General features: G+C 37.5%; 1 protein-coding gene across 1 annotated transcript in view; it reads right to left on the bottom strand.

Moving 5' to 3' along the window:
- Positions 1-13,262, bottom strand: part of Ankfn1 (ankyrin repeat and fibronectin type III domain containing 1) — a 418,857-nt gene that overhangs the window by 144,722 nt on the left and 260,873 nt on the right. Inside the window, exons 6-7 of the mRNA XM_074046108.1 lie at positions 2,336-2,530; positions 431-544 (exon numbers count right to left, since the gene is read on the bottom strand). Coding sequence (XP_073902209.1) covers positions 431-544; positions 2,336-2,530 — 309 coding nt within the window. The remainder of the gene's footprint in view (positions 1-430; positions 545-2,335; positions 2,531-13,262) is intronic.

Below are 13,262 nucleotides of genomic sequence, written 5' to 3'. Positions count from 1 at the left end.
CCTGATCCCACCACCATTGTGCCATCCCCTTGTTCTTTTTTCTGAGCCCAATGCACTTCATCTGGTATTGTTATAGTCATCATTTCTTCTGATTCCCATTTATATTCCATATTCTAGCCTTTCAGCTTCTTGGATCAGGTCTGATTTCCAGTATATCCCATGTCCCAACCCTATGCTCTACACAGAACAGAACCTCTGAAAATATGAATGGCATATTCACTGAGGAGCTTGGAATGGCATCCTTTCTGTGATTTATTCTCAGTCACCTTATTGTTACTTCACATGAGTATGTATTTCAGTTCCAAAACAAATGGGATGGAAACAATCCTATCAACAGGAAAATCAAAGACACATAAAAGGTACAATTGATACTCAAGCCACAGATTCCTTTCTAGGAAGGAGCAAGGAGAAAAGATGGGGAGTGCAGTACCTTTATACCTCGTCACTACAGCTGCATTGACGCTGAGAGGCTCCTGGAAGCTGACAGTGAGTGACGTGCTGCTGGTTATCATGAGACAGGCATTGGTTGGCACCTCGGGGGCTCCTGGGGCAGAAGGCAAAGCACAAGGATCTCAGCTTTGTAATTCCTTTTCAAAAAAATGTCCCTTTCTCTTCAAAGGATACCCTGAAACACACACTATGGAACCATTTGTTTGTACAGCCTGGTAAGTTTAACTTTTGAGCATTTTCATTTAAAAGGCTCAATAGCTCTTATTTGTTGCCATCTTGGTCTTCTTTGAACATTAGAACATCTTCTGTAGGGGTAAATAAAACCAGTGAAGCCCTCCCCAAGTGTCCTGGAAACATAATATGAGGTTGGGTTGGACCAGCAAAAAGAGGGCAGGAAGTGACATCAGGCAGATAGAAACCCTTACATTGCAGAAGGTACATCCATATAAACCATTTCTTTGAGACTGGCGCCTCCCCTGTTGGGGGCTGGAAGATAAATAATAAGTGCCTCCACTTTGATGTTGAGGAAACTGCCATTCTAAATGGCCAAATCGCTTGCTCAAGAATATGGTGAAGACACACAGCCATGAGAAAAGCCAGGACTTTTGGTACCTAAGGCAGGGCCCTTCCCAGGATGGAATTCTAGCTCCCTCTGCTCTCAGGCTGCCTCCTCTTCCACTGGAGTAGTGTTGTCTAAGGAAAACTGGATAGACTGATGTCCTATCACTTCCTTCAGATTTTAAAGGACTAATGGTTTTTGGTATTCCTGAACACTCAGAAAATGTTTGCCAATTTAGAAAATTATTAACAAAATGGCATCAAGCCCCAAAATATGCCTGTTTCAAGAATGAGTCTGTTCTAAATAAGGCACAGTAGCAAATGTACTTGTTAAAGCAATTGTGGAGTCTCTTTGTCAAAATCCATGTGCCAGCATTGCTGAGATTGTAGATGGTGAAAGCCACCTTTCACCAACGTGGCCCAAGTCTTTTCTTCGGAGAAAAGACTGGGTCTAGATTTGGCATTTAATGTACAGTGGTACTTAAGAAAACAATTTTTGCTGCCTTTGGTCTTTGTCTGTGACATAGTCAGTTCATTCGTTTAGAAATTTTCTGAAGCAGAAGTAGAGAATTTCAAATGATTGAACCGACTTTTCCCTTGGATTTAAAATTTCAAGTCTAATTTTTTCGTTGTCTAAATAAAATCTTCTAGAGTAAGAAGTTAATACTTCACAAGTGTTCGAGTCATATGTTTTGCTTTTATATCAGAGCTGCTTTCTGCAGTTGTTTCTACTGCTAATGAATATTATTCAGAAATGGTTTTCCTTAAACTAACAAAAAGAATTGGTAAAGAGAATGGAAATGTAGACAAAAGCATAATTCATGGGCTGATTGACTGTCCTGCTCTGTTGCTTATATTAATTGAAGTTCAGTTTATTGCTTTCTATAAAAAAGGCAGTAGAGAGTTGAAAACACCTTAAACTTGAGCTTGAAGCCAAAACTGGACAAATAGGCAAACAAATATTTTTCCACCTTCACATCCCAAAATATAGCCACTTAGGACATTGGACCATCCAAGTCATTAGGCATTAGGCATTAGGGCATAGCAGTTGGGGAGTGCTAGATGAGTGTGACGTGGTGGAGGGAGGCCAGAAGTACTGAAGTCTCATGGCTGTGGTCAGAGAACCTATCAGGAGCCAGAAAATCAAGCAAGACAAAAGACTCTTTTATAGCCTCCCAGAGCCCTTGCTCCAAACAGGCTGACAACAGCATCCAAGACCCTGTAGAATTGCAGGGAAAATGAAAAAAAGAGTCAGTAAAGGCAGGACTGGCTGTCTCAAACCAAAGTTCAGTCTAGTTAAATGTAGAAGTTCTCTGCATATACTCACTGGCATGTTCAAAGCCTGTTTTCATGCGTCTGTAGAGCCGATATCTCCATTCCCAAGCTTTCAGCTGTTTCTCTTTCTCTGTGTTGTCCAGGGTGAATCCTTCATTCTCCACCTGAGCAGACAGTTCACTCACCCTGTCCTGGGCCTCTTGGACTAGTGTGTTGAGGTGCATCGCTCGACTTTCCAGGCTGAAAACTAAGGGGAAAGAAATGTGACTCCATTTCTCTTTCTGGAGAATGTTGCTACAATGGCAGTATGGAGCTGAGAGTCCACTATGGGCTTAAATATGCCTGGAGAAAGTGTGATATGGATTCATTAGCAACTATCTTTTTATGATAAGGCCTAATTAGTGACATTTACAACCAGATTTTGTGGTAAATTCATCAAATTAAGATATTCCTATTGCTTTCTGACCTTCTAGTCACATGCATCCCAATTAGCTGTCTGGCACAGCTAATAATAATCACACAGATTTGTTTCCATGACGCTTAGAGGGCAAAAGCCCTATAGGGCCAGGAAGGCCCTAGGAAAATTATCCATGAGGCAGTTTGCATGTGCCAAAGGTTTTTTTTTTTTTGTTTGTTTGTTTTTGGTAGAATCAGAGTCAAATTTTCTGCTCTTATACCTTCTTCCTAGCTATAGAAGTTTTTGCATGTGTGTCTTAGGGGTAAATTTTGTTACTATTAATCAATGTGTTTATTGCTAACAAGGGGTCCCACTGCTGGTGCCACAGTTGAGCTAGTGAGTTCTGATGGCTGGATCACTTGACTGTGATCACACATTAATCTATGAGCAATTTGATCTTTGATTGTGGTCTGATTATAGGAATGAATTTTCTCCAGTGATCCCTATGCCCAAGAGGTTAAGGTATACTAGCTCCTCTTGCCAGGTGAGGCAGTATATATTTATGTATACATATTATATTTATATTTTACTTGATGCATAATAATCTTCATTTGATTTACATCATATTGTTTACCCAATCCATCCTTGTGTGATTGAATGTTCGTCAGAAGTAGAACTTGCCCAGTCTTGTGCTAGGCTATGTGGTTGTTCCCTGTGGTCTGTCTGCTCATTGTTCCTATGCAGGTGAGGGTCTGGGTTAGGTGGTTACCTGATCACTGCAGAACAGCCCCTCTTGCTTGGTGGTAAGACAGAAGACAGCCTCACTATGGAAATGTGGTGACTCAGGTAAGCAATGAAATAAATCAGAATCAAGATCTAGAGCTGGTTGCTGAAATGTGTTTGACACGCCTTGCCACCAAAACAGTATTTCACCCTGGGAGTGGGAAAGAAGTCTATCCATTTCATTCTTTGTAATTAAGGGGAAAAATATTACGAAGATAACTCAAGTGAAAATTTGTTAGGTGTATTTTGAAATGGAAATTAGGTGGTTATATATTCATATTCTCTGTGTTCATAGGCATGTTTGCATTAATTACAGGAAATGAATACTAATTTATTATTGCCCCCACACACCATCCGTCTAAATTTATTTACAGATGAGGTCAATGAAAAATTAGTCGAGTCTTTTTTCTTTTTCTTTCTTTCTTCTTTCTTCTTGAAGTTGCTGTTTAGAACACTCAGGACTATGTTTTGCTACAGATTTGTCATGGTTAATGAATGTTGTTATAGCAGTCAATCATGTACTCTAAACACTGTCACACTTTTTTTTAAAAGCCTCAGTCATGAGCCATGACAGAAAAATAAACAAATAAATATAAAGCTAAAAAACTCTTTCACTGAGCAGCTACACTATGCAGAATCCCCCGGGAAGGCTAAAGGAGGCCAGAATAAATGATAATATAAGTGCTGTGGACGTAGGGAAGCAATGATGGTGTGTGAATGTGGAGGTTCTGGAGAACACACACACACACACACACACACACACACACACACACACACACTTGGGCACACACTCCAGTGGAAAAATTGGCAATATTAGTAGCCTGAAGGTGCAATTTCCTGGAGTAGTGAGATTGACAAGTCAGTACTAAATGCTGTTAATTTAACTAACTTCAGATTAATGGTAGAGTCTGCTATGACTGAAACCCTCAAACACAGTCTCATTATAGCCTTGCTGGGAAGGTCCTAAATATAGGCATTGACAGTTTAAAACAAATTCGTATACATTTGTGTATTTTTAGACAGAGGTTAGGCGTCAGAGTTTGTGTCACAGTTTTCAGGTTGATTAATTGACCCAGTAACTGTGCCCTTACCCACTGTCCCCCTCCTTCTTCTACTCCAATTTATAGAGAAAATGGGGGGATTGTCCTTGTTAAGTTATTCAGTGAACCTTTTATTGTAAGTCTGATGTTTGAATTGCATTCATGTGTCAACACTTGGGTGATAGACACATGATTTATAAAAATAAATTTTTCTAATACTATGAAATCCCCCCTATTAATTTTTATATCCACAACAGTTATTGCTGGTGTGAATTCCAGGTGGCATTTCAGATGGACAGCTTCAACCTAATTGAGTTATACTGGGCTCCCCTCGACATTTTTCCTGCTTTCCCTAGCATAACACATTTTGTTTTTGCACCTTCCCTTTCCTCCTGGGCTTTAGACTTGATGCAATTTGAGTTGTCATAGTTAAGGGATTCCACTTCTTTACCATAAAACATTTCACCCCTCAGAGACTAACAAAGGCACTCCATAGCCTTTTACAGCTAGAGGAGAGTTCCAAGATTATTTACTTTCGTGTGCTCCTCAAACTGGGATGCTGCATCTCCAGTGTGATATGTTAGTGATGGTGGGTGGGGTGGCATTTCTGAAGCCACAGTGCTAGTGCCTGTGTCTATTTGATGAAAGCATATCATTTAGAAACTCGAGATAAACACGTTTATTATAGCAGAGAATGGAAAACTTTTCTAAAAAAAAATTTTTTTTTAAAGAGAAACTGTTTGTCAATCTCTGCTTTTTTTTGGTTCAGTCCCCAGGTGGCCCAGGGACTCCATTCACTTGCCTCTGTTGTTAGAGGTAATTGCATGGCCAAGTTGAGAAGCACTGGCTGAGCTTGTGGCTTCCAACCATTTCACCAAGTCAATCTTTATGTTTTTTCCTACAGATTTTTAATAGCTTAATAAAACACTCTCTTTTGAAAGGTTTTTTTTTTGCTACAAACCAGCTGACTTATAAAGTAATCATGTTTTTCCCTATTATTAATAACCTATTTAACTGCCAATAGAGGCATCTGTTTGGAGGAGATAATCACCTAACTGGGTTAATTTATTTTAAGCAGAAGCAAGTGAATATGATAATTATATTAGACTCAGTAATTTTATCTCGAGTAAAAGTATTATAGGGTAGGCCTTTTGACAGCTTAGAAATTGTTCTGGGAACCCTATTTCTATTTGTTTGATCCCAGAATGGGATCCCTTTCAATCTCCTTATTTTAAAAATGAAGAAACTGAGACCCAGGGAGGTGGCATGACTTATCCACAATTTTCTTAAAAACCTTAAAGAAATCAGTGAACTTTCTCTAAACCAAATGGAATATGAATCAAGCTATTATTTATATATTGCAATTTTCCAATCATTATTTGGCATAAGATTGGTGAACTCATTTTGGCTGGCTGGTTGCACTAAGAAAATAGAAAGGCTATGTCTATTTGATGATTGATTTTCCTGCCCATCCACTTCTCTTTTTCTTGGGTCCATTCACTCCTCTTTCACTTCTACCCACTGGATATTTTCCCAAGTCCACAATGCGTGATCTCTTTGCAAGGTTTGGCCTTTTCTCTCATTGCAGTTGGTCCCTTCTCCAGCCAACAAGTGTCCCTCTGAGCAGCCATACGCAGCACAATAGAGGGTCTGTGGGTGTGTGGCAAGACGTCCGGCTGGGGCAAGACCACTCTGCGGCTCCTGAAACAGGCTCCCTGCTATTGTGGTGTTTAATTGTCAACAACATTTCTACCACCCAGTGCTTCTGAGTGGATATTTGTTATAAGACCTGCCCAGCTAATTAAGTATGGGATGGAGGTGGGAGGTGGTGCAGAAACTTGGTGTTCAAAGAATACAATTAAGGTTACTGTTTAAGTCCTGAGATAAGTAATGATCAGGGGCTGAATGGAATTTCTGCAGCATCAGAATCTAGCCTATAGACTGCCAACTATTTACTATTTCTTAACTTATGCTTGTAGTTGATGAATTTGGGCTAGTTGATAATTGCTTAAAGCATGCAAATATTAATAAGGTTGAACGTGAACTTATTTTAATTTTTAATTGAGGACTTCAGAGAACAATTTATTTGATTTTCGTGAAAAAAATGGACACATTTGCCCATGACTAGTGCTAATGCCTTTTTGAAATTTAGCAACAGCCTTTCTATTATTATTAATATTATAATTAACATTTCTTCTTTTCTGTTGGTGAAAAAACTGAGGTACAAAGACATTGATTTAATCTCAGTGATAGAAAGATCCTTACAACTACCTTTAGATGTCTGTCTCTGTAGCACCCTTGGCTCCACATGATCAATCGATCAATCAATCAATCTATTAATTATTGTACTTGGGGTACATTGGGATATTTACCAAAGTTCTTACAATATATCATAGTTGAATATACTCCTCCCCCCATCATTCTCCTTTATCTCCCCTTCCCCCATTCCTGGAATAGTTTCAACTTGTCTCATTTTTCATTTTCATAGATAAGTACATAATATTTCCATCATATTCACCCTCCTCCATATGATCTTCTTTGTGAGGGAAACTTACAGCTCACTAAGGCAGCCTCACTCATCTCTCCACAACTCTGAATTTAAAAAATTTTCCTTATCTCTAGCTAAAATGTGTTTTTCTTATTTCCCAAAGTGAAGACAAGTCATAAAAGGACTTTAGAATCCTACACACCATGTGCTACCCCTAACAGAGGCATGGCCCTAGCCAACTCTGACACTTTGAACTTGAGGATCTCATTGGTAAAACTGGCATAGTAATAGCATCCATCTCACAAACTGCAATAAATTAATAATAATCTTTACATAGGAGCTCTCAGTAGAGGTTTGTTATTATTGGTATTATATCCACCAATTTTATATTATTTAGAAACACATGAAAATAAATACAAATATTCATTTATTATGAAATAGCTTGATGTTCTTCCATCAAAAGAACTCTTGCCTCAGAGTTTTAGAAATATAGCATGTACTTATAAGTGGTGTCAATTTCAACCATATCTATCATTTCAAAGAGAAAAACAAGGTCACTTAGGCATAAACCTTGCACTGTAAACCAATATCCTCTGGGCAACTAAGAAGGCCAGTTAATATAATTTATCTTTGCTGATCATAGGTGAAACCTTCTAGCAACTTCAGAATATCAAAAGAAGTAATATAAGATATTCTAACTAACTAAATGTGTTAAATTAAAAAAAACCTTATAGTACAAAAAAACTCAAAACATAAGTTTCAATTTACCTGTCTTGTGAAGGTTCAGAACTCAAAACTTTGGCTTTTCTTAGTTTTCAACCTATTGTCTTATTTTAAGATTTTCCTAAGACTCTGACAGTATGTTCCAAAAAAGATTTTAAGATTTGGAGATTAGTGTTTCATTTTAATTGCTGTGGAACTTTGTTCTCCTTGAACTTATTATACCTGAATATGGACTCTGGAGTGCTCTTCCCTGCTACTTTCCAGCAGAAGATGGAGTCACAAAGTCCCTGTTACATAAGTTAGGTTGTAATTAGTGAATCCTTAAAAATCCAGCATCAGTGACACAGAGGGGAACTCTGTGCCTGGTTCTCACCAAACTCAAAGGCAGAAATACACATATTCTCTAAAGTGAACATGTAAAATGTTTGAGTGAATTATTCGGCAAATCCAAAGCAGATTGCTCAGTGATACCTTAGAGGAAGAAGACAGCCATGTCTTATGCCAGTATTTTCAGGACTGTTCATAAACATACAGTGTGGCCACTTCATTGTAGATTTCCCAGTAGTGACATTTAAAAATGGGTAAAATTAATTTTATTAATTTCTTTTGGGTAATTATTGATATAATTTAGCTAGTATATTCAAATATTATCATTTCATAATTTACAATTTTATTTGGATGTTTTATTTTCCTTTTTTGTACTAAGCCTTTGAAATTCAGTATAAATTTCATATTTAGAACACATTTCAATTTGGACTAGACAAAATTTCTTTTTAAATTTTACCTTACTGTAAATTGATAATTTATAATTGTATATATTGACGGGGTATGAAGTTATGCTATGATTTCTGAATACAGCATGGAATAATTAAACCAAGCTAATTAACATATACATCACCTGAAAACCTTATTTTTCATGGTGAATACATTATAAATTTATGGTCTTAGCAATTTTAAAATGTACAATTCAATATTATTAACCATATTCACCACAATGTGAAGTAGATTAAAAACCATAGTCTTCTCTCTGACTAAGGTTTTGTACCCCTTGAGCATCCTCCATTTTCTGTTCTACCCAACACCAACCTCTGGAATCATTCCACTCTCTGCTGCCATGAGTTTGATTGGTTTTGATTCCACATGTAAGAGAGATCTTATGGTATTTGCCTGTGCCTAACTTTTTTCATTTAGTATAATATTCTTCAATTCCATGTGTGTTGTCACAAATGACAGAATTTCCTTCTTTGTAAAGGCTGAATAGTATTCCTTTGTGTGAATATATGACATTTCGTTCATCTATTCATTTGTTGATAGACTCTTCAGTTGATTGTTTCTGTAACTTGCCTATTGTGAATAGTGTTCCTATAAACATGAGAGTTTGGACATCTCTTTGACAAGGGATCATGTGGTAGTTCTATCCTTAGGGTTTTTGTTGTTGTTGAGGGAGCTGAGATTAAAACCCAAGGTGTCAACACATGCTAAGCATGTGCTCTACCATTAAGCTACGTCCCAACACTTGTTTTTAAATTTTCAAGGAACCTCTATACAGACATTCTCCATCTCTGGACCAATTTACATCTCTACCAACAAGTACAAGGATTATATTTTCTCTACATCCTCACCAACACTTATTTTTCTATCTTTTTGAGAATAACTATTCTCATTTGTTCATCCTTTCTCTTAGTTGCTGAGCTTCTGGAGTTCTATTGAGGAAGTCCCTGCCTATACCTATTATTTCCAAAGTGTTTCCTGCTCCTTCCTGTACTAACTTCAGAGTTTCGGGTCTGATATTAAGATCCTTGATCCATTTTGAGTTGATACTAGTACAGGGTGATAGACATGAATATAGTTTCAGTTTCTTGCAGATGGATAAACACTTTTCCCAGCAACATTTGTTGAAGAAGCAGTCTTTTCTCTATCATATATTTTTGGCATCTTTGTCAAAAATAAGGTGGGAAATGAGTGCATATATTAAAAAGACTGAAAGATCCCAAATCAATGACCTAATGATACATCTCAAACTCCTAGAAAACCAAGAACAAGCAAATCCCAAAACAAATAGAAGGAGAGAAATCATAAAAATAAGAGCTGAAATCAACGAAATAGAAACCAAAAAAACCATATAAAGAATTAATGAAACAAAAAGTTGGTTCTTTGAAAAAATAAACAAGATCGATAGACCCCTGGCAAACCTGACTTAAATGAGGAGAGAAAAAACCCAAATTAGTAGAATCAGGAATGCAAAAGGGGAGATAACAACAAACACCATGGAAGTCCAGGAAATCATCAGAGACTACTTCGAGAACCTATATTCAAATAAATTTGAAAATCTTAAAGAAATGGACAGATTTCTAGATACATATGAGCATCAAAACTGAACCAAGAGGAAATTAATCACCTGAATAGATCTCTAACATAAAAAGAAATTGAAGCAGCAATCAAGAGTCTCCCCAAAAAGAAAAGTCCAGGACCTGATGGATTCTCTGCTGAATTCTATCAGACCTTTAAAGAAGAATTGATACCAACCCTCCTTAAACTGTTCCATGAAATAGAAAGGGAAGGAAAACTGCCTAACACATTTTATGAAGCCAGTATTACACTTATCCCAAAACCAGGCAAAGACACCTCCAAAAAGGAGAACTATAGACCAATCTCCTTAATGAACATTGATGCAAAAATCCTCAATAAAATAATTGCAAACCGAATTCAACAACACATCAAAAAGATTATTCACCACAACCAAGTAGGCTTCATCCCAAGAATGCAGGGGTGGTTCAACATATGAAAATCAATAAACGTGATAAACCACATTAACAGACGCAAAGACAAAAACCACTTGATCATCTCAATAGATGCAGAAAAAGCCTTTGATAAGATCCAACACGATTTCGTGATAAAAGCTCTAAGAAAACTAGGAATAGAAGGAAAGTACCTCAACATTATAAAAGCTATATACGACAAACCTACAGCCAGCATTACACTTAACGGAGAAAAACTGAAACCATTCCCTCTAAAATCAGGAGCTAGACAAGGATGCCCACTATCTCCACTCCTATTCAACATAGTTCGACGACATGAATCCTATACTTTAAAGACCCAAAAAACTCTACTCAGAAGCTCTTAGACACCATCAATAGCTACAACAAGGTAGCAGGATATAAAATCAACATTGAAAAATCATTAGCATTTCTATACACTAATAATGAACAAACTGAGAAAGAATATATGAAAACAATTCCATTTACAATAGCCTCAAAAAAAATCAAATACCTAGGTGTAAACCTAACAAAAGATGTGAATGACCTCTATAAGGAAAACTATACACTTCTGAAGAAAGAGATTGAGGAAGACTATAGAAAGTGGAGAGATCTCCCATGCTCATGGATTGGTAGAATCAACATAGTAAAAATGTCTATACTCCCAAAAGTAATCTACATTTTTAATGCAATTCCCATCAAAATCCCAATGACATTCATCAAAGAGATTGAAAAATCTACCGTGAAATTTATATGGAAACACAGGAAGCCACAAATAGCCAAGGCAATACTCAGTCAAAAGAACAATGCAGGAGGTATCACAATACCTGACTTCAAACTATATTACAAAGCAGTAACGATAAAAACAGCATAGTACTGGCACAAAAACAGACATGAAGACCAGTGGAACAGAATAGAGGACTCAGATATGAAGTCACAAAACTATAACCAACTTGTCTTTGACAAAGGAGCTTAAAATATACGATGGAGAAATAGCAGCCTCTTCAAGAAAAACTGCTGGGAAAACTGGTTAGCAGTCTGCAAAAAACTGAAACTAGATCCATGTATATCACCCTATACCAAGATTAACTCAAAATGGATCAAGGATCTTAATATCAGACCACAAACTCTAAAGTTGATACAGGAAAGAGTAGGACATACTCTGGAATTAGTAGGTATAGGTAAGAATTTTCTCAACGAAACCCCAGCAGCAAAGCAACTAAGAGATAGCATAGATAAATGGGACCTAATAAAACTAAAAAGCTTCTGTTCATCAAAAGAAATGGTCTCTAAACTGAAGAGAAAACCCACAGAGTGGGAGAAAATATTTGCCAGCTACACATCAGACAAAGGACTGATAACCAGAATATATAGAGAACTTAAAAAAACTAAATTCTCCCCAAACTAATGAGCCAATAAAGAAATGGGCAAGTGAACTAAACAGAACTTTCTCAAAAGAAGAAATTCAAATGGCCAAAAAACACATGAAAAAATGCTCACCATCTCTAGCAATAAAGGAAATGCAAATTAAAACCACGCTAAGATTCCACCTCACCCCTGTTAGAATAGCCATCATTAGCAACACCACCAACAACAGGTGTCGGTGAGGATGCGGGGAAAAAGGAACCCTCTTACACTGTTGGTGGGAATGTAAACTAGTACAACCACTCTGGAAAAAAATTTGGAGGCTACTTAAAAAGCTAGAGATTGATCTACCATTTGATCCAGCAATACCACTCTTGGGGCTATACCCAAAAGACTGTGACACAGGTTACTCCAGAGGCACCTGCACACCCATGTTTATTGTGGCACTATTCACAATAGCCAAGTTATGGAAACAGCCAAGATGCCCCACCACTGATGAATGGATTAAGAAAATGTGGTATCTATACACAATGGAATTTTATGCAGCCATGAAGAAGAACGAAATGTTATCATTCTCTGGTAAACGGTTGGAATTGGAGAACATCATTCTGAGTGAGGTTAGCCTGGCCCAAAAGACCAAAAATTGTAAGTTCTCCCTCATATGTGGACATTAGATCAAGGGCAAACACAAGGGGATTGAACTTTGATCACAAGATAAAAGTGAACGCCCTCAAGAGAGAGATGAGGATAGGTAAGACACCTAAAAAACTAGCTAGCATTTGTTGCCCTCAACGCAGAGAAACTAAATCAGATACCTTAAAAGCAACTGAAGCCAATAGGAAAAGGGAACCAGGAACTAGAGAAAAGGTTAGATCAAAAAGAATTAACCTAGAAGATAATACACATGCACAGGAAATCAATGTGAGTCAACTCCCTGTATAGCTATCCTTACTTCAACTAGCAAAAACCCTTGTTCCTTCCTATTATTGCTTATACTCTCTCTACAACAAAATTAGAGATAAGGGCAAAATAGTTTCTGCTGGGTATTGGGATGGGAGGGAGAGGGAGGGGGTGGAGTGGGTGGTAAGGGAGGGAGTGGGTGCAGGGGGGGAGAAATGACCCAAGCATTGTATGCACATATGAATAATAAAAAAATATAAGGTGGGTATAGTTTTGTGGATTCATATCCGCGTTCTCTATTCTGTTCCACTGGTCTTCACGTCTGTTTTTGTGCCAGTACCATGCTGTTTTTATTGCTACTGCTTTGTAATATAGTGTGAAGTCAGGTACTGTGATACCTCCAGCATTGCTCTTTTTGCTGAGTATTGCCTTGGCTATTTGTCGTCTCTTGTGTTTCCAAATGAACTTTAGGGTAGATTTTTCAATCTCTGTCCAACACCATTTGTTGATAAGATTACCCTTTTCCC

The sequence above is a fragment of the Castor canadensis genome, chromosome 11, assembly GCF_047511655.1.
Source record: "Castor canadensis chromosome 11, mCasCan1.hap1v2, whole genome shotgun sequence".
Lineage (NCBI taxonomy): Eukaryota > Metazoa > Chordata > Mammalia > Rodentia > Castoridae > Castor > Castor canadensis.
This window is presented reverse-complemented; position numbering and strand designations above follow the sequence as displayed.